The sequence below is a fragment of the Perca fluviatilis genome, chromosome 15, assembly GCF_010015445.1.
Source record: "Perca fluviatilis chromosome 15, GENO_Pfluv_1.0, whole genome shotgun sequence".
Taxonomy (NCBI): domain Eukaryota; kingdom Metazoa; phylum Chordata; class Actinopteri; order Perciformes; family Percidae; genus Perca; species Perca fluviatilis.
In genome coordinates, this window is record NC_053126.1 from 19,217,169 (window position 1) to 19,239,127 (window position 21,959).

At 39.8% G+C, this 21,959-nt stretch overlaps 1 protein-coding gene across 1 annotated transcript in view; it reads left to right on the forward strand.

The window, feature by feature from the left end:
- The window catches only part of kcnh4a (potassium voltage-gated channel, subfamily H (eag-related), member 4a), a 20,473-nt gene extending 2,186 nt beyond the window's left edge, over positions 1-18,287 (forward strand). The window contains exons 2-16 of the mRNA XM_039826279.1: positions 7,300-7,533; positions 7,864-7,989; positions 8,149-8,282; positions 8,757-9,003; positions 10,540-10,697; positions 11,494-11,701; positions 12,042-12,236; positions 12,324-12,523; positions 14,030-14,279; positions 14,385-14,599; positions 14,757-14,795; positions 15,579-15,946; positions 16,040-16,119; positions 16,378-16,454; positions 17,178-18,287. Coding sequence (XP_039682213.1) covers positions 7,300-7,533; positions 7,864-7,989; positions 8,149-8,282; positions 8,757-9,003; positions 10,540-10,697; positions 11,494-11,701; positions 12,042-12,236; positions 12,324-12,523; positions 14,030-14,279; positions 14,385-14,599; positions 14,757-14,795; positions 15,579-15,946; positions 16,040-16,119; positions 16,378-16,454; positions 17,178-18,155 — 3,509 coding nt within the window. The 3' untranslated portion in view covers positions 18,156-18,287. The remainder of the gene's footprint in view (positions 1-7,299; positions 7,534-7,863; positions 7,990-8,148; positions 8,283-8,756; positions 9,004-10,539; positions 10,698-11,493; positions 11,702-12,041; positions 12,237-12,323; positions 12,524-14,029; positions 14,280-14,384; positions 14,600-14,756; positions 14,796-15,578; positions 15,947-16,039; positions 16,120-16,377; positions 16,455-17,177) is intronic.
- The last annotated feature ends 3,672 nt before the right edge of the window (positions 18,288-21,959 follow it).

The following is a 21,959-nucleotide window of genomic DNA, read 5'->3' on the forward strand; positions in this document are numbered from 1 at the left end:
CCGGCCAAGACGGGCATTTATTACTTTGCCGCATCCCGGACAGCTCCCGCTGGCGTGCGCCAGGCAAATCCGCCATCATAATAGCAATCCGCCATGGAACAAGCGCGCCTGCTCTTAAAGGGAATGTGAGATGACGCTCTGATTGGTTATTTTCACGTTACGCCCAAACCACACCTAGCTACTTCAGACCAACCCATTTAAGATTTGCGTCGGGCGCAAGAGTCATTTATCCCGCCGGTATCATAGCAACAGCGCCCGAGATCCGCCCACAAAGCTACTTGCGTTTGGTGTTTCATACTTGCGTTTCAGATCGTTAAAATAGGGCCCAATGTCTTTCTTTAAAACAACAGCAAATTGTAAAATGAATCCTTTAACGGCTGTAGCTCTCTTCACGACAACACAGACACAGGTTGGTTCTTTGAAACGGCATGTATTGCTTTGCTCTTGTCCTTAATGCATCCACGTCACGCCGTGAGAAGTATATGTGAATGAACATAGTAAGCATGTCAAATTAATTATACATTACCGAAGAAAATAAAAATACAAATTGCGCTTAGCATGAATATAAATAAAGCTTCACATGTAAGATAAAATACCTCGTGGGCTGCTTGTCCTGAAAAGAGGTTCTTAAATCCTTTACTGTTCGCCTTGGCCTTCGACAACAGTGTAACTTCAACTTAATTAGCATTGTGCTCACGTTAGATTTCCCTTGGTCCGTTAACAAATTCCGCAACAGTGGAAACCACAACAGAGAACTTTAGTTCCGAGAGGAACAAAAAACACAGTGAACTAAAGTTTTTAACTATTACATCACATTCATTTTAACCTTTACATTGAACACATTTCTCATTTATTTACTGTATGAGATTAACTATAAATTTACTATGAATTTTGCTTTAATTATGCGTCATAAACAGCACATATTTAACAGCACTTACAACGGCAATATTAACCCTTGTGTTGTCAAAGTTTTTATATCAGAAATATGGGTTTCTTTCAACCAAAATGCCCCAAAATAACATGGATGCATGGATGTATGTTGTATGGAACCCATATAACGATCTTTGCACATAAAATTAATGATTACTTTTATTGAATATGGGTGTTTGACCATGAATTTAAAAATAAAATGTTGAAAAAATGAAATAAACGTTTTGATAAGTATCAAAAGCATAAAACAGAGTCAAAAAAGCTGGTAAAAACACCAAAAATTCAAATTCACTTTTGACCTGGATGGACAACAAGTTCATGGTCGACAGGAAGACAACATAAGGGTTAAAGACTTATGTTCTTTATCTTCAATTTGAATCTACCAAACAAATTGTCGATAGGAATGTCTGCATGTTTTCAGCAAGTCACATGTTTCTCACCTGTTCTGTTCAACATTAAACCTTAAAACTTAGGTTATAGGTTTGTGGCAGGTCAGAATATTGCAAGATATGTTGGTATTTTCTTGATCTTGTTTATTGTTTTTCCATATCCTTTTGGTGTTTTTGTGCAATGCATAGGGCACACGGTGTAATGGTAGTAGGAGAGTCGCAACAAAATGGAAGCTCCACGCAAATGAGGCAACAGAAGTGTTTGGTGAAAATTGGCTTTTTGACACTGCTGAAAATAGATGTGTCACTCATTTAATAACTAATGTGATTCTGCCAGCAAGCACATTAAAGAATACTTAAGGGAAATTAACAACAATTACATAATTATACTGCTATAAATTGCAATTTGTAAATAAACATTACTGTTCCTGAAGAAACAGTACTTTACTTAACAAATGTATTTATCATTTTAACATTGTTCCTACAGTTATTGTGTTCAAAAATGCAACATTATGCATCATAGTACTTTCAATAATTTCTCAAATGTAAATTCAACCTTAAAAAAACATCTGAAATGTTGTTCTGCTCTTGTGTTGCCACTCTGAACCTCCCAGATAGCAATAGTATTTTCCTATTTGGAGAAGCTCCTTGTTTTGTACAGTGTTTTACACAACCTTTTTGTCCAGAGCACGCAGCATTTGAATATATATACTATACCTAAACCCCCACAAACTGTGCATGTGTCTGTGCTATTGCATAATTAAAATAGAGTCTAACAATTAGACGGTAGTTGTTTATTTTCATACTTCGACAGTAATAATGTTCACCCACCGTCCATTAATGTTGACCCTGGATGTTTTATGTTTGTTCCTGCCCTCCGAGTCCAACTTAGTTAGTGTTAGTGTGCACCATGCCTCAGAATAAACAGAGTAGAAAGTCAGCTCTCTTCAGAACACGATGAAAGGTGTGACAGAGTGTGTATGGGTCAGACTGTCCATGTCCTTTACAACTTGACAAATTCACAAATTCAGTGTGATTACACTATCTCTGTCTGTATCTCCCTATCACACACACACACACACACACAGACACACACACACACACACAGCAGACATTTTCTCAATCTTAGCTGCCACAATACCTCTGTATCAGATGTGCAAGTGGGCTGACTGACCAAGTAGATGAGTGGGAGGTACAGTAAATGGGCCAACTGACAAGAGATGATGAAAGCCCGATTCAATCTGAAAAATTGCCTTGAATCCATCTTGGTGTAATGGAAAGCCTTTTTGTGTGATGTTGGCATCTTTTTGAAGACAAGGCGGGGGAACTTATTTCAATTCATATCTATATGCAGAACAAATACTACAACTATCCACAGTGGGGATGTCAATTGAGAATGGTCTCAGGGGAATTGAGGTGAAAAAAAAAAAAAAAATATTCTTATGGGCCAATTAAAATATCATTACATATCAGTTTTGCTCAGCCATCCTCTTTGAAAGCAAAAAAAAAAAAAAACTCCCTCATTTAACCAATCGCTACCTCCAAATATAAGTAATTAATGTCAGCTAAATACATAATTGAATTGATGGTTTAGAGTAACATTTATGATATAATGTAACATATGTATATACATATATAATTATCATATAATATTTTTACTTTGTGGACTGCAGGGTCAAGAGGATCATAGATCTGGATTTTATAATTGTTTCAGTGATATAGTAGTACTGTACCAGCCATAGAAAGCTGTAGTGTAGCTTTTGTTATCCTATCTTGCCTGGGTAGGTGTTGAAATGGCATGTTTCTCCTCCTCATAAGTGCCATAATGGATAGTTAAGGAAAACACAATGACTCTTAACGATATGAGTCATTGTGTTTGAGAGACTGTAATTTAACTTAAAAAAAAGCAAATGTTGTTGGTGAATGCCAAGTAGAGTTGTTGATATAGCAATGAATAAGAAATTTGATTAAATGATTCACAACATGCAATGATTTTCTATCTAAGCTTTGACATTAGCATTTACTGACAAGAAATTACTGTGAGTAAGTTTCACATCTAAACAATTATTTGGCCAGTCGGGCACTGATGGCTGTCAGTGTGAGCCATACTATTCTCTAGCGTAACATGAAGCCATAGAAACAGGCTGAGGAGAGGGAAGACATAGAGGAAAGTGGAAGAGTTTGATTTTAGTGACAGGATCTGACAACTGGCAGTAAGGGATGTGACCAAGATATACCTTTGCTCGTGAAGATTACAGTCGAGACAGCAATCTGACTGATTTGCATCAATATTGATAAAATTGATGAGTGTAAGTAATCACGTGATTTAAGAATATCTGCTCAAGGGGCTCAAAGGGCTTCAGTTTTAGAGTAATTTTAGTAAATCCTCACTCATTCATAAGCACTTAAGCTGTTAATCAAATCAAAATCAATCAAATCCGTCACATGTTGAGTACGAATCAGAACGAGGCCAATATTATAGATTCTTTTTTTTGTTCATCTGTGTTTCATGAGGCACAGTATCTTCATAACCCTGTAGATGCAAATTGCAGCACTGGCATATGTTTCATTTTTTTCCGACACAAATTGCCATGGCAACAAGAGCGTGCACAGATCTTAATTTAGTTTCATCCGAGATAAACTGCACACTTATCAGGTAGAGAATATCCACACATTACTAATTACATGTCTTTTCCTCTTTGAAACAAACACTTGTTAACACCCCCTCCATGCTGCCTGCTCGCTAATTATTTTCTGGTTTAAAAGTAATAGAAACTAGATTAGGTGAATCTAAAGCAGCTGCATGTGGTATTATCAGTCAGTGTTTACTTTCCTAGCTGTAGGGAGGTAACAAAGCATCTTTCTTGTTAAAACTGGTTGCAGTACAGGTTCAGTGTTGTCTTTGCAGTTCATCATGTTGAAATTGAATCAGCTTGCATTCAGCGACTGAACAAATAATGAAAGAAGACACCATTAAGTGGACTCGGTTCATCTGTCTAAATATTGAAGGGATATTTAGGGTTATGTGGAGACGAGTGAAAGCAGACATGCATTTGTCAGTAAATGATGATGATATTTTGCTTTCATTTCTCTTAAACCCTTTAGTGCATAGCCCCATATTTCAAAAATTCTGCAGCTTATACAGAATGTATTAAATCAGGCCGGCTTCTTTATTTCCAAGCTCTATGTTTTGTTAAGCAGATGTTAGCTTGTAATGAGGTAGATTACTCACACAACATACATACATATGGTGTCATGCTTGACCTTGTGATTTCTAGGTAAATTCTTTCTATTCACATGGCAGTCTGTCACAGCCCTTCTAATAAATGAATCTGAAGAAACTCTTTGATATGTAACTATTCTGTGTTTTATTACAAAAGAGACATAAAACAGCTTTCCGATTAAATTCAGTTGTCTAGTTGCAGTTTCATTATCTACACTTCCTACCCTAAGATTACTCTTCAATGTTCCAGCAGTTAGCAACTATATTTTTTTAAACAATGCTTTCATTTTCAAGTATCTGTCTGAATTGACAAAGCTGGACATCTTCATGATTATTCCACAGACATGAAAGCATATTTTAGACAGAGAAGTATTCTCTCTCTTGCCTTATGTGAGCATGTGTTATGTAATAACTGAATATTGAAATTTGAGTTAAAATATGCTTCTCAGCTGAGTTAGAGTCTATGTAGTTTTTTTAATATATTGCCAGAAAAAGGAATCAATCTTCGGAGTGAAAACAGATTTTTAAATCAACAAAATACAAAGAAATGTAATCTTTGCAGCAACAAGCAATATAACTTAAAATAATTCCCAAGAAATGTTAAAGACAGATTTCAAAATAAGAGTGTCACAAAAAAAATATAGGCCTACTTGCAAATGTGTGTAAAACATCTTAAAGGGAATAGTTTTTCAGACATTTTTGCTATTGTGCTAAGACTTGAGAAAATAGAACTGTCTTTGGTGTAAGATTGAAACTGGGAATAAACAGCAAAACTGTCTCTGTCTAGAGGCATCAAAATCTGCCTATCAACTCATTGATACTTTGTAGGCCTATATTGTACAGGGAGTGATGTGCTATTTCTGGGTCAGTAGAACCAGTCCCTTCTTGGAGTCTCAGGTTTATAAGGTGCATGCATATGCATATGGATAAAACTAATGTCTTATACAAAAGTTCTGCAATCATACCCGAAGGTTCTAATGTTCAGTTTTTGTTTAAATTGTTTTAGATAGGTGTTGCTTTAACTTTATGGTCATTTTAGAAGATAGTTAGTGTTGATGTTGGACTGTATAGACCTTTTTCACAGCAGACATGTTGACATGTCATAGTAGGAAAAAGCACAGGTGTATTCAAAAACATTAATGACTGATTAATGGCTGCATTCCGCTTAGGAGAGGCCCTGGTATTAAACCATTAATGATGGCTGCATTCCACTTCGGAGAGGCCCTGGTATTAAACCATTAATGATGGCTGCATTCCACTTAGGAGAGGCCCTGGTATTAAACCATTAATGATGGCTGCATTCCACTTAGGAGAGGCCCTGGTATTGTGCATGCTGACTCACTGAAATAGCTTACTGGGACACTTGATGGAACTGAGCCATCGTTAAGGTTATCAACTTCAGCTGTGCTTTTCCTACTATGACAAGTCAAAATGTCTGCTGTGAAAAAGGTCCATACAGGGCTTTAAATTAACGCCCACCAATCCGCCAAATGTGGGTAAAAATTCACTTTGGCTAGTAACATTGTAAAGTTACTAGCCAATTTGGCCGGTGATGAATGTGAATTAGGCCTACTGCGTCTCTTTGAATCTGCAGTTTGACTCATTGTTGCCAGATTGGTCTGTCTAGTTTTGTGTGTTTGGCTTGGTAACATAATTTTTATCTGGCAACACTGCTTGTAGTACTAATCCTACATTTCCCATGAACACCATGTTCTGATGTGTCGTTCAACCCTTGGCTACGTGCCTAGCCTGTGTGGTATCGATTGCGAGCTACGCTGAAACGGAGAAGAAGAACGCAACGGTGATAAACAAACCAGAGGAGCTGAAGTTAAAGTAATGTTAGTTAGGAAAAAACAAAACAAACGTGTGGCTAGTGGAAAATCAACTAGCCATGTTGGCTGGTGATCAAAAAACTTAAAGTCCTGACCAGTCCTGACTGTGTTCCCGTTATTTAGCCTAAACTCTCTGATGAATAATGGACAAAATTATTAAAACACCTGTTGGTATAACGCAATACAATTTAACAGCACTACAAACTGCATCCCCAAAAATCATCATTACGTTAAATCAACTCTCTAAAGCGGTTTGGGAGTGATTTGCAGGGTTCTGTTAATTTGTTATGTGTCGAAAGGAGCCAGGTGAGGTGTTTCTCGCATCTGATCAGGATATCCCCTCTGGGCACCTTCCTTTGGAGGTTTCTGGAGCACGTCCAACTGGTAGGAGACCTCGGGGTAGATCTTGCTTATTAGCCTGCTGCCACCGCAACAAGGCCCCAGATAAGCAACAGAAAATGGATGGATCTTTTAAAATATATGTGTGTAAAATCCGAAAGGCAGAATGAAAACTGCTAATTAAGGGTCAAAGCCTTATAGAGGCGTTCGTCCCCAATGGAGCCAGCTGGAGCCCTGCATATATCCTTAGACTTCATACACACCAGCTTACTTCAAAGCACTCTCTGATACACTTGACTATTTAAGGGCTCTGAGCTGAAGGCAGACAGAATGACTCAGAAAAAGGAGAAAAAAATGTTTTCTGTTGGTGCAACAACAAACAAATCAAATCTGGACTGAAGTATGTATAGGAAGGGTGGAACGAGAACACAACCTGTTCGCCCATCTCTGAATGTCTTTTTTTCTTTCAGAGCTACAGCTGTGCAGTAAGAAAAGCCCAAAATATTGCCTGTTGTTCAATCAGTCTTTTCTATTCCTCAGGGTCACACAGTAGCTTTAACTTCAACCTTTATTTCTTCCCTTGCAGACAGTAACTTCCTACTGGGAAATGCTCAGGGTCGTCATGGCTACCCAATTGTGTACTGCTCTGACGGGTTTTGTGAGCTGACCGGCTTTGTTCGGACTGAGGTGATGCAGAAAACATGTACCTGCAGCTTCCTGCATGGAGCCGAGACCTACGAGAGTGTAATCCAACAGGTAGTCAAAGCTCTGGAGTGCCAGCAGGCGTATCAGGGAGAAGTCTGCTTCTATAGGAAAAATGGTGAGGATCATATGCACATGATCACCCAGATGTTGAGTTGGCCATGCACTGTGAAACACACGTTTTAATATTGTATTTAAACCTAACCTAAAAGTATTAGAGAATTGGTGATGATGTCATCAATTTAAACCATCTTCCTGTCCTTTCTTTCACTGTGACAACAGTTTTTTAAAGAAAGCACACAGAAGGGAGTAAGGAGAGGTTAGCTACAAGAAAGAAAGAAAATTGTTATTCCAGTTTTAATAGAAATCCAATAATCATTTTAGGGGGAAGAACTAGCTGTATTGTTGTTGGGTAATTTCAGTGTAATAACTTGTTTAATATCCACAGGAAATCCATTTCCGTGCCTCCTGGATATTGTGCCAATCAAAAATGAGAAAGGTGAGGTGGTGCTGTTCCTCTTGTCCTTTAAAGACATCAGTGAATCATATGGGAAAAGCCATCACCAAGGAGACGGTGAGGCCTGGTTACATGCATTTCCTAGCTTTAAAATGTCCCATTTATATTTCATCTTCCAAAGTCATGCTGTTACATTCATTTATAAAATTCAAAGCTAAATGGAATACGGCACTTACAGTGTTACAGTTACAGTGACTATTGTGGTTTTGCTCACAGGTGTGTCAGAGGCTGCTCACCAGAGCAGGGAAAGCAATCGATCACACTTTTCTCAAGCTCGAGAAGGGGGGAGGACTATTCTGCACAACCTAACCAACCTGTTCACCAAGAGGGGCAAGAGGAATCTGACTAATGTGAGTGCAAACCACTGGATCATAAGATCATTAAACCCACAATATAAAAACAGTTTGAGTCTCAATATTTCAAAAATTCCTTTCCTCAGAATAAACACATCTGCTCTCTTCAAACCCCTGCTGTCCAATCAGCAAGCCTATTGTTAATTCAATCCTATTCAAAATTCAATATGGTGATAATGCTGAATGATGATAGGCAGGTGTACGGATACTCTCAGTGTTTTTTTTGCTGAGCTCATTAATGCTAGCACTATTTTTTACATTTTGGTTTCATTTATCCAAAGAACTCATTATACATCAGGGTTCAAGGTGGCCGTGGCATATAATCCAAGCACTTTTGTTAAGTAAGTTCTCTCCAACTGTTGATTCAGAACTACGGCGCTGGGATGTAAACGAGAGCAATGCAGGTTAAAATCTCATACCTTCCGTTTTTCACAGATTTTTATGTGATTCATATTTGCCCTTGTCTTTCAGAGTGTATTTCAGAAACCGTCTCTACCTGAGTACAAGGTGGCAGCTGTTAAGAAGTCACGTTTCATCCTGCTACACTACAGCATCTCCAAGGCCTTGTGGGACTGGCTAATTCTACTGGCGACCTTCTACGTTGCTGTCGCTGTGCCTTATGACATCTGCTTTGTCAGTCATGATGAGGGCAGCGACTATCACTCACTTGTCAGCCGCAGCACCAGTGACATAGCAGTGGAGATGCTCTTCATACTTGGTATGATGTATTTGATTAAAACATTTCCGTTACCATTGTATGCTTGCAGTCACGTCTTTCTCCAGATAGTAGGAGATTGTATTCAAACATCTATCTGTGACATAATTGGTAGCTTGTACCACTATCATTTTAAAATAACATATCCTGCACTGACTGCATGCTGCACAACCAAACTGTTAAAGCAAAGCAGTGTTATGAAGAGAGACAACAATGTTCAGTTTAATATTTCCTGGTGCAGCTGCAGTGGTTTCCCTGGCAATGGCTAACCCCGGACTTCCTCCCCTTCCTTTCCTCACCCACTCAGGGTGTCTCTGTTGCCCCAGGTTACGAATCCTAATAAGATTTTTCTCACTTCGCCCCACTTTTCCTTTCAAATGAAGTGTGATAGCACATCTGTAGTGAGGCTCTCTGACTCCCTCTTTCTCAACCAGTTTGTCTGGGGAAACATTTTGCTCACCTGGAATCACATGCTGTTCTTTTCTTTTTGTAAAAGTAAACCATTTACAGTGGAGAACTACTACAAATGTTTGTCCCTGAACCAGCTTCATTTAAATTCATGAACACTATCTAATCAATCTCATTGCAATACACAAAAGAAGAACTTGTCTCTTGAGTGTATCAAGTGAAACCGTAATATACTTCGATGTATTGCAATACTTTGGTCATATGTTTGCTAGGAAATACTGCTCATGTCCATTTTAGCCTGCATTTTAATGTGTTTTTTAATCATCAATGTAGAGCATTTTTTCAAATGAATAATTACTTTCAAATAATTAACAACTGGCACAACATATGTACTGAAATATAAAAAATTACATCATCTCACCTCTTGCAGCAATTTTTTTTGCCCCCAATATCCATAGAATGTTTTGTAATGTTTGCATCTGTAATAGTTACTGCAGCTATTATTTTAAGATTAGCTAATAGGCGTATTGCGATTTAATCACTTATAATTTGTTTTTTTCCTAGTAAAATACAAATGAATAACCAATTTTATAATTGTGAAGTATTTATTATTAATTCATTTACTTGAATTATTTTTGTATGTACCTGAGCTATAGGCAAGGCAAGGCAAGGCAAGGCAGCTTTATTTGTATAGCACATTTCAGCAACAGGGCAATTCAAAGTGCTTTACATAAAAACGATAAAAAAATGAAAAACAGATCAAATACGAGAAAAAACGTTACAGTGCAGCATAAGAAATTAAACATGAAAGAGTAGTTAAAAAACAGTTACAAATATAAAAGCAGATAAAATACGAGATTTTAAGCTGCTAGTATGGGACAATGTACAAGCCGTTGCTCTATACACGTAATCCACCCGCAATCCTTGCCATTCCCAGAACGGGCTGGTCCCACCAGTCTTACTTTTTAATTCTCTTTATATGCTTATATAGATTGTCACACAGTTTCAACAATGCATAAACTACCAATCTGCCCAGCTTAGACCTAAATCTATAATGCAATTATAAAAAAAAACATTTATTTTCTTTTTTTCTGTTATGTGATACCTTTCCTGCGCTTCTCTCCTTTTCAGATATTATTCTGAATTTCCGTACAACCTATGTGAGTCAGTCAGGTCAGGTAGTGTACGACGCCCGCTCCATCTACCTCCATTACTGCACCACTTGGTTCTTTGTGGATCTGATCGCAGCGTTGCCCTTTGACCTTCTCTATGCTTTCAACATCACAGTGGTAAGATTATCGTTTGACATTTCTCGAAGTACAGTGTGCCCCCAGGTTTTATACTTTCCTGTCTCTGTAAGTCCACTAACACTAACTAAGACAGACCACTAAGTTTTAGTAGTGTTGTTCCCCTAGAACATTCCACTTCAACCACTTCACTGAGCACTCTCATTTGTCTGCTCGCTTCAGTTTATTCTCCAGAGAAACAGTATCTTTCTCAAAGATAAGTTTTACTTTGGAGCAGACCTCTCAGAAAGACATCTCTTTATCAGGGCTTCAAACCTTTCAGTTTGCCATTGCACTGCGCTAATTTAATAAATTAATGAATTCATCTTATTGTGTTTTAGTTTATTTTGATCTTCTATTTTATTTAGTTTGACTATACTTAAAATTCAGTTTATGTGTCGTTTCATGTTGTCCTTGTGTTTCTTTTATATCTTTTCTTAATACCTTTCTGTCTTATGTAAATGTACAAATAAACTTGTCTGGCCTCTAACTACTCTAAGCCTTGGTTTTGTTGAAATTGACTCTGGATAACAACTTTCCTGCTAATAGCAACATTAAATTCAGAGCAAGCGCTTCACAATAGAGACTATTAAAATACTCTAAATGAAGAAGAAAAAAGAGGATGGGTCACAGGTTATAGCAACAAATCTATCTAATAGAACAAGTGTGGGTTAAAACTGCATGTGTAGAAATAGTTTTAACGAAGTGATACAAAAAAAGGAAAGTGATACAAAATGATCCAACTTGTATGTACAGTATGTTCTGCTCTCTCTCTCTCTCTCTGTCTCTACTCACCTAGACCTCGCTAGTGCACTTGTTGAAGACGCTTCGTCTGCTGCGTCTACTGCGCCTGTTACAGAAACTGGATCGCTACTCCCAGTACAGCGCTGTGGTCCTGACCCTGCTCATGTCTGTGTTTGCTCTGCTGGCTCACTGGATGGCTTGTGTCTGGTATGTCATTGGACGCAAGGAGATAGAAAGCAGTGACCCCATTACCTGGGACATAGGTGAGCACATTGTGAGTGTTTGACAGCTCCAACACCACTAAATCAAGAGTATAATGTTCTTTCTCACTCATTAAGCTTTGCTGAGACATTTTTAGTGTCTCTCTTGGCAACCCCAAAGGGCCAGTACTGCACATCTTTAGCCATGCTTGTCTCCTCTCAGCCTGGAGGAAGTTCAGGTCACAGACTAAATCCATTATATCACCAGTCATGCATTATATCATTCTACATTATACAATCACCTACCAAAGGAGAAAGTGTCATCTATTAAAGCAGACTTATTAGTTTTGTCACCTAAGGCCCTTACAGTCTTATGCAACCTTCTTCTGACATTGTCCACCAGGCTGGCTTCAGGAGTTGGGAAAGCGTCTGGACACACCATACATCAACCGCACCATGGGTGGTCCCTCCATCACTAGTGCCTACATCGCCTCTCTCTACTTCACCCTCAGTAGCCTCACCAGTGTCGGTTTTGGCAACGTGTGTGCCAATACAGACGCCGAGAAAATCTTCTCCATCTGCATTATGCTCATGGGTGGTGAGTTTACTGGTGTCACAGAAAATTGCCAGAATTATGAGAAATGCTGTGAGTATATCATCATGTTACTCCCTCTCCCACCTCTAGCCCTGATGCACGCAGTGGTCTTCGGCAACGTGACAGCCATCATCCAGCGCATGTACTCACGGCGCTCTCTCTACCACACCCGAATGAAGGATCTCAAGGACTTCATCCGTGTGCATCGGCTGCCTCAGCTGTTAAAGCAGAGGATGCTAGAGTACTTTCAGTCCACCTGGTCTGTCAACAATGGCATCAATGCTAATGAGGTGGGTATGGAATCAAGAATTAGAAACCACTTGCCTGTGATATCTTTGAACATTTTAGCCCTAATAAGAAGTGTTTTTCTGCTTGTCTGTTTTTCATAAGTAACTGTACAATATATGAACTGTTGAATGTCTGGGCTGCAAATGTCTGTTTTGTGAAGAAAAAATAAATTTTGTGTGGGTGCTAGAGTCTACATTCAGAAATGTCACCCTTAAAATGTGGGTCATCTCAAATTCTCTGGTGTCTTATTCCATTTCCTTATGTAGACGGCACTTTGTTGCAAATAGAACTTCAGTAACAAATGCCAGAACCAATCTAGGAGAAGTTTCCTATAATTACTTTGTTGAGTTGAAATAGAAAGAATACTTATTAACACCCTCACTGCCACCATCTGTGGATAATTAATTCACTGTTGAAGGTAACAGACAGCCACTGATTTTGAGAACATGCTGGCTTTAACACCTTGTGTCTGTTTTTACTGAGCAGCTTTGCAGGTTGTGTGTGCATAAACCTTTAAAACAACAATCTGTGCCTTTTTTGTCTATGAGTATTTTAACATAGATCATCGTACATCATGTGATTTTTTTAGGGGAGAGAGAGACTCCTAAATAGAGCACCATGAGTATAGTTTTGTTTCAGGTGACCTGGTGTAGTCACATGCCTTTGGCGGTAACTCTGGTTTGGACCCTCCCACCTCTTGACTAGCTTGCTAGATGCAAAGAGCAACCTCTGCTGGCCACGAGATTTAATCATACAGTTGATGCGTGGACTGAACATCTAAAACTATGAGCTGAAAGTGGCTAAACTCTGCATAAAGCTGCAGAGTTGGTTGCTCATTCCTGCACCTTGTCTACAACCGATGTCTTCCAGTCAAGTTTTCAGTTGTTTGTCTCACATACGTTTGACAGAACAAATGCACTTCAACTTTAACTAATGCAGCTGTCAGCTGTCTACATCTTGAAGCATCTAGTTAGGCTTCAACGGTATTTTCTTCAAATTTAAACAGGTAACAACAGGTGTATTGGCTATAAAGCCAAAACACTTCTGACAGCACTTGAACAGATCCAGTATGATACTGACAGAGAGCCCCATCTCCTACTGTTGTCCTGCTGACGTGTTGCTTTCGCTATGCGGCCAGTGTAGACAATAAGTTTGTGTTTTTGACTCAACTGGTGTCACTGCTACATTTCGTGGAGTATTTTTGATTTAGTGTTAAAATAAAGGCATTCCCTTATGGAGCTTAGAAATAAATACATACCCTAACAGTGTTTAAATAGACCATATGCAGCCTGTTGCTCTTTTGAAGTAATGCTTTTCATCTTTTTCATGGAAGTTTGTGTGTTATAGTTTTTGTGTAAAAGTATGTAGTCAGTTGGTAGTGTAGGGAAGCACATCAATATAAAGAGACACTTAGATCACTTAGAGAGGTGGGGGCTATTTTGTATGTCCTGAAGCACTGTAGCAGATCCGTGGTTATTGATGACTTATCTTTTCATGTCCTTTCTTAGCTGCTGCATGACTTCCCAGATGAACTGCGAGCTGACATTGCCATGCACCTGAACAAAGACATCCTGCAGCTGCCTGTATTTGAGCGAGCCGGCAGAGGGTGTCTGCGCTCCCTTTCCCTGCACATCAAGACCTCTTTTTGTGCCCCTGGGGAATATCTTATACGCCATGGAGATGCCCTACAAGCCAACTATTTTGTCTGCTCTGGCTCCCTGGAGGTTCTGAAAGATGGCATGGTGCTTGCCATCCTGGGTCAGTGTGCACCAAGTGTACACCATTTCCTCTCTTATTCATTCTGCACCTTTCTGATGTGTTGCGTCGTCGTAACCCCTCTGTTTTAATTGACAATCCCTACAGGCAAAGGTGACCTTATTGGGGCTGATCTCCCGGAACATGACCAGGTGATCAAGACCAATGCAGACGTGAAGGCGCTGACCTACTGTGACTTGCAGTACATCAGTGTTCGGGCTTTGAGGGAGGTCCTTGAGCTGTACCCGGAGTACAGCAGCCGGTTCAGTTCTGACATCCACCACAACCTTACCTACAACTTGAGAGAGGGCAGTGAAGCTGATGTAAGACATTTGCTATCACATTTAAAGAGTGGGAAACACTGCAGAGACAGACATACATTTCAATGTACCTATATTTATTTTCTCTGCTCATTAATACTTTGCAACCAAATAGAATGCATGTGTAATACCTTGTTAATTTTGACTTAAATACCTCTAGGGAGCAACAAAGCTTCCATGGTCTTCAGGGCTGTCTCAGGTAGAGTATTTGCACCTCACTAAGCTAATTACTTCAGTCTGAAACATCTGGCAGTCAGGTACAACACTATGTGTTTACATCTTAAGGCATTAGAATGCTTTTCTGAAAACGCAGAACTGTTGTGGTTAATGTGGAAAATGGCACATTAACTGCCTGAATTCTTATACATAGCTGATATAACGATGGATATGATGCTGCTAAGTGGAAGCTTATATGTGGACTACACAGACAAGACCAATTAGGTTCTCAAGAGATTCAACTTTAAGCTAAAATGAGTGCACAATTTAACAAAAGGAGTCCTCAATAAGCCTGTATGACACTGTACAAATCAATAATACAGCACTTTTATAATAAGAGGCAAGGAAGGCTTTGCTACATTTGTTAATTCAGGTTTCTGTTCACACAATGTATTATTTGCCCCAAAAGAAACTTAACTTGCTCAATAGCGTGCATTCTGATACAATATAGAAATGACAATAATATCTACAGTTCACTTTCTAATGTAACAAGACTGGTGATGTTTCTGGTGTGTTGCAGAGGAGAAAGCTCTGCTTTCATATTTTGATTCAGCACTGTCTGTACATGCAAATATGTATTATTTACCATATTTGACACCAGAAATTAAATTGGACAGACAGTATTAATTTCTTTCATTAAATGGGATGTGGTATGTTTAATCTCTCATTGTACACTGATATGATGAGTATATCATTAAAACAAAATCTTGCAGCTTCCATTCATTTTCACAAAGAAAATCTAATTTTACATCAATTGTCTCCTCAGTGTCATGCTTCTATGGGCCATAAACTACCCTATATTGTTGAGGCAGATGAGGATGAACATGGAGAAGACCGGAGACACTCTCAGCAGAGGAGACTGCCTTTAGTACATGGAATAGGCAGCGCAGTTCGTCAGCCCTGCCTCAGCAGCCTGTTAGGAAAGGAGTTCCACCACATCAATGCACTCCACATTGGTCGGTTACCTGTTCAGGACGGTAGAGGCCAGAGTCCCTCTCCACAGCCAATCGCCAATCAGGAGCTCTCTCCTTCTCCTTTGCCCAGTCTTACCAGTGACCCAGGCTTAAACCATCGACCGGCCAATCTACTCATGCCATCCTTGCCTTGTGTTAGTCCACTGAACCTTAGCCCCAGGTAATCTGTTCATCCTGCTTAACCCCAATAAAATTCAGTAATCATTTTTGCATTTATTTAACATTATGTAACACTGATTTGTGTCTCTGCTAGGGTCGTGGATGGAATTGAGGACAATGGTCAAGCATTTCAATTTAATGTAGAGCCGAGAGAGACAAAGACTAATGTAACAGGTAAAGTCTTTGCAAGCTGCACAATTGATGAAAAATGAACTATATTGGATTAGGACAGCAAAGATCTTGATTGAAAACACTTTTCAGGAAAAAATGCTTAACTTTAAATTATGCATGGTTGAATCAACACAGGAATACCACTTTGTGACAAATTTTGCTTCTCTATATTCAAGCAGTAACTAGATGTAATAGTACATATTGCATGTAGAGGGTTATCTGCAGCTGTATTGTATAGCTCTGTTTTTCATCCTTTTTTAGACCGGTTCCAAGTGAGTGCTAATCTGCTTCTGGAGACAGAGGAAGTGAGACAGAACATCAGCAAACTGAACAAAGAGGTATGGTCAATATTAAGTCCCTTTCCGACCGGAGGGATTTTTGCAGTTCCTAAAACATAACGTTCCTAGAACCCTTTTTTTCTTGTGTTCCGACTGGACCAATTTGGGGATTATTAAGTTCCTCTGACCGCAGTTCCTGTAACTCTTTCAGCTCTTACTTCAGGGCAGGGTCTTTTCACTTTTCCGTATAGGAACCCTTAGTGACCTAGCAACATCTGAAACACAAACAGTACATATTCTTCACTGTCTGTTGCAATTCACCTACGTATGCTAACTCATAAGACAAACATCACGCATTCAACCAGCTAATTGTTAATGCTAGTTAAACTTACCCGTCGTTTCGTTTGCCTGTTGCGCTCTGCTCTTCTATCTTCTTCCATCATATTAATTAGGATCATATTACGCTGGAGCCTTCGTCTTCTGTGTTTTTTTCTGTTAAGTACTAGTACTAGTTCCTGTAACTACTTGGTCGGAAAGAGGCTTTAGACCCAACTCAGTAAGATAAAAATGGGAAATATAAATTAGATGGCTATATCAGTGCATTCATTTTTGGGTTACATAATTTGGGTGATAGTGTTGAAGATACTGTCAGAAGTAAATATAGTCCAATTTTAACTGCTTTTATCATTTTCCACCAAGTTGATCACTGCTTTTTGTCATTTAGGAGTTATAATTATTAAAAGGCAGATATTCCCTGGAGCCAACTTTTATTTTTCTTCTTAGGTGAGCAACTTGAACCAAGAAGTATCCAACCTGGCCAAGGAGCTCCACGACATAATGCATTTCCTGCAGTCTCATGTGGCCATGCTCCATGCCCTTCCAGACTCCTCATACTCTTGTGGCATACAGATGGTTCCCAGTCCTAGTGTGACCCAGCCCCATGTCCCTTTAAATATTGCCAGCAGTCTGCACCCCCATCATGAATCAATTAGCCACCCTACCAGAAATGTTTGGGGCTGCAGTGGCATGCCCTCCCAGGGCAGAAGTCCCACCTTGCTGCACTCTTCAAGCCCTGTGCCATCCTGTTTACACCTGTGCTGCTCTGACAGAGAAGGGGCCACAGCCCATAGGTTACAGAGCCAGTGCCCCTTCCAAGTATCCAGAACAACACCAAACTCTCCCTTTGTGACCCACCCGCATGCCCGGGGTGGTCCATCCCTCCTGAGCCACAGTTCTGCCTTCAGTAGCTTCCCAGTGATTTGTCAGGCCCCCCAGGTGCCATACAACACCTCTATTCCCACAATGAGCAACTCTCACCCTCTGTGTTTCCCGGTTAATTCTGGCTACTCCCATCCATCTCTGAGCATTCAAACTAACTCTGATCCCACACATAATCAGACCAACTCCCAGACACCCATCCATTCCTCCATCATTTACACAGGCCAGCCGCAGTATCACACTACCTTCAGTTCTCTCACCCCTTCAGCAGTCCATACTTCAACATGCATAGGGCACAACCAGAGCCATCAGGGCTCTATCAATGCCTCCAGGCAAAATGACCCAGTAGGATCCAGCCCTATCCACCTAACACAGGACCATGCATCTTCTCTTCTGGGTCAGGTAACAGACAGAGACTGTAGAACTTCACGGTATCAAGAGAGGACAGACAGTATTGAATCTCAAGATACGAGCATCAGCACTCCAAATGTAGAAGTTCAACCACCTCTCTTGGACGTGGAGGGAATACAAAGCCCACACTGATGACCCAGGTATTTTGTTGTGTTCCTGCAGGATAAAGATTAAGTTTCCGCCAATTAAAATGTTCCCTGCCCAAATGTACAAACTACTGCTGAAACCCTACTGCCACAACTGAATAAAACATTTTGTAAATTATTTGTGTATTCTTGTTTTGTATATGATAATGGCAAGACATGCACCACACACACTCTTTTTAGCATTCAATACAGGGACATCTGGATATTTATAAAAGCAAGTTATCAGGTACACTGTAAAGCATTAGCACAAGGGAGATATGCCGTACATATTTTCACTGCTGTCATCAAAGTGGCTTGAGATGCATGTTATGAGCCATGTGCATGCAGCGCCACTCAGTGGTGACAGGTGGTTACAACTACAAAAGGCTGACATGTCATCACACACAGCACAGAGGAACGAACCTGAATATGATACTCATCTGATTGTTCACCTTGAAACTGAGATAAAAAGAAATGAGTAAAACTGTACAGTTCATGAAGAAAATCCCAATACTTTGCATTGCACATTTGCTGAAGGGTTTTATTTTGATTATAAGTTTTCTACATTGTTATTTTAGGCCTCATAAAAACATACAGTTGTGTTCAAAATGATTCAACCCCCACTGAAATTGATTGTTTTGGCCGGTTTGACATTGATTTTGATCAGTCATCCTGCTTACAATTAAATCAAAGAGGCACGTGTAGGTCAGACAAATATAACATAACATTCATAATGAAATAACCACAAATGTCTTTTCTGTGCTCACATTATTATCAGTTTTATTCAACCCCCAAGTGACATTCAATCTTAGTACTTAGTACAACATCCTTTTACAGTTATAACAGCTTTTAAACGTGACGCATAGCTTGACACAAGTGTCTTGCAGCGATCTACGGGTATCTTCGCCCATTCATCATGGGCAAAAGCCTCCAGTTCAGTCACATTCTTAGGCTTGCGCACTGCAACTGCTTTCTTTAAGTCCCACCAGAGGTTCTCAATCGGATTTAAGTCTGGTGACCGCGATGGCCACTTCAAAATGTTCCAGCCTTTAATCTGCAACCATGCTCTAGTGGACTTGGAGGTATGCTTGGGATCAATGTCCTGTTGAAAGGTCCAACGTCTCCCAAGCCTCAGGTTTGTGACGGACTGCATCACATTGTCATCCAATATCCCCTGGTACTGAAGAGAATTCATGGTACCTTGCACACGCTGAAGCTTCCCAGTACCTGCAGAAGCAAAACAGCCCCAAAGCATGATTGACCCCCCGCCATGCTTCACAGTAGGCAAGGTGTTCTTTTCTTCATGGGCCTTGTTCTTCCTCCTCCAAACATAGCGTTGATCCATGGGCCCAAACAGTTCTAATTTTGTTTCATCAGTCCACAGAACACTATCCCAAAACTTCTGTGGTTTGTCCACATGACTTTTGGCATACTGCAGTCGACTCTTCTTATTCTTTGGAGACAGCAAGGGGGTGCGCCTGGGAGTTCTGGCATGGAGGCCTTCATTACACAGGGTGCGCCGTATTGTCTGAGCAGAAACTTCAGTACCTACATCCGACAAATCTTTTCTCAGTTCCTCAGCAGTCACACAGGGACTTTTCTCCACTCTACGCTTCAGGTAGCGCACAGCAGTCGAAGTCAGCATCTTCTTTCTGCCACGACCAGGTAGCGTTTCAACAGTGCCCTTTGCCTTGAATTTGCGAATGATGCTTCCTATGGTGTCTCTTGGTATGTTTAACATCTTTGCAATCTTCTTATAGCCATTGCCCTTCCTGTGAAGAGTAATCACCTCTTCTCTTGTCTTGTCTTCCTGGACCATTCTCTTGACTTCACCATGTTTGTAACCACACCAGTAAATGTCTAGAAGGAGCTGAGTATCACAGTCATTTTAAAGCTGCCTAATTGGTGCTTATTAGGCTTTATTGCTGCTCCCTAACATCCACAGGTGTTTTCAATACCTGATTGAAAACACTTCAATGAACCTCTGTTCTTCAGAGTGGTAGTCTTTAAGGGGTTGAATAATTGTGTCAATGAAGAATTCACAAAATAAACATTTACTACTGTATTACAAAACCAATTGATGTCATTTTAGTTGCATATGGTTCTTTAAGAAGTCCTTGTAGGATTTTATTGTGAATACAATTACAAATGTACACTAAATTCCCTAAAACCATTTACAGCATTGGGGGGGGGTTGAATAATTTTGAACACAACTGTATATGACCACTCACCCGACCTGGGTCCGACTCTGGCCATTGCCACTTTGTGCATTTAGTCATGCAGTAATTATTTGTCCCACACAGCATGGTTTTTACAGTACTCCGGAGAGGTGTTTCAATGTTTCAAGCCTTGGCCTTGTGATTCCTGGGCGAGTGACATTTCTGATACTTCTACATCTTTTTGCCCATGTTAATAATGATTAACAATTTACAAAAACTTTTGGACAGGATAAGAAACTCAATCACACTGAAACCCCTCCCCAGTGTGTCATACACTTATGGTCGACACAAGAGCATCAGGGTAACACACTGCATACAGACCTGCTATACCTAACCCTGTGGCACTTAACATGAAATCCGGACCTGAATGGGCATGTTAGCTATCATTCTGATGCGCAGTAGCATTATAGTGCCATCTGTAAAAACAAACAAGCAAACAAACAATCAAACAGACAAACAAACCGAAAGGGCTGTTCTGTCAATGTTGATTTATTTGAGGGTCAAAAAAGAATATAGAAGTTTTGTGTTTTTTGGTTGAGTTAAGTATTTTTGTACAAGAAACAAATTATAGCTTTGAAGATCTAAACAGGATTTGAACCTTCCACAACCTCTTCTAATTGCTCTCACACAGCTATTGCATATTAATATCAGACGAGAACATCCGCTGGATCATAATGTTTATCAGACACATGATGAATAACATAAAGTTTGACTCTCTCTATTATCACTTTATCTGCAGTTAAAAGAAGGAAATTTGATTATCACAACACATGGGTTCTGGAAATCATCACCCACCACTGAAGTGGCAGGGCAAGGGGGTTGGCAGTATCTCAGTTTGTAGGGAGTTGGGTTGGGAACCAGAGGGTTGCTGGTTCAATTCCCCATATGGACCAAAGTACAGTGGTAAACTGGTAGCTTGAGAGGTGCAAGTTCACTTCCTGGCACACTCTTGGGCAAGGCACCGAACTCCCAACTGCTTGGGGCAACTGTCCATCAGCTGCAGCTCCCTCACTCTGACATCAGTCCATTTGTGATTAATAAGTTATTATTATTATTAAAATTCAGAAACATCCATTATTCATTATACAAATTCCAGAGTACAGAATTTCCAGTAAAGAAATTGTTGTTACAGAAGACTTGACCCATCACTTCAGTGGTGGGTGGTGATTTCTGGAAGTGTTGTGTGAAGCCACAGTCAGCTTATCTCTTTGTTTTAGCAATATTTTAGGCAGCATGCTTCATTGTGTCCTTGTCAGATTGATTGTCTTTCAGACTTAAAACATGGTTAGAATGTCTGTCTAGTACAGTAAGAGATTAAATAAAGTGAGTTATATTACTCATTCAGTCTGATCTTTTTTCTCTGGTTGTACATGTTCATCACCACTATCTAGCAGCAAAAAACAACCAGCAAGGTCACGTAACCATCAGCGACAAAGTAACTAAAACAAACACAAGGTGACTGCATGCAACCAGGCATGACAAATACAACTGAATTGAAGAAACTATTAGGCCTAGGTGAGAAACTGGAAAGGGATCTGGGTACAAATACTTTGTTACAAGTAAAAGTCCTGGACTCAAAATCTTGCTTAGTG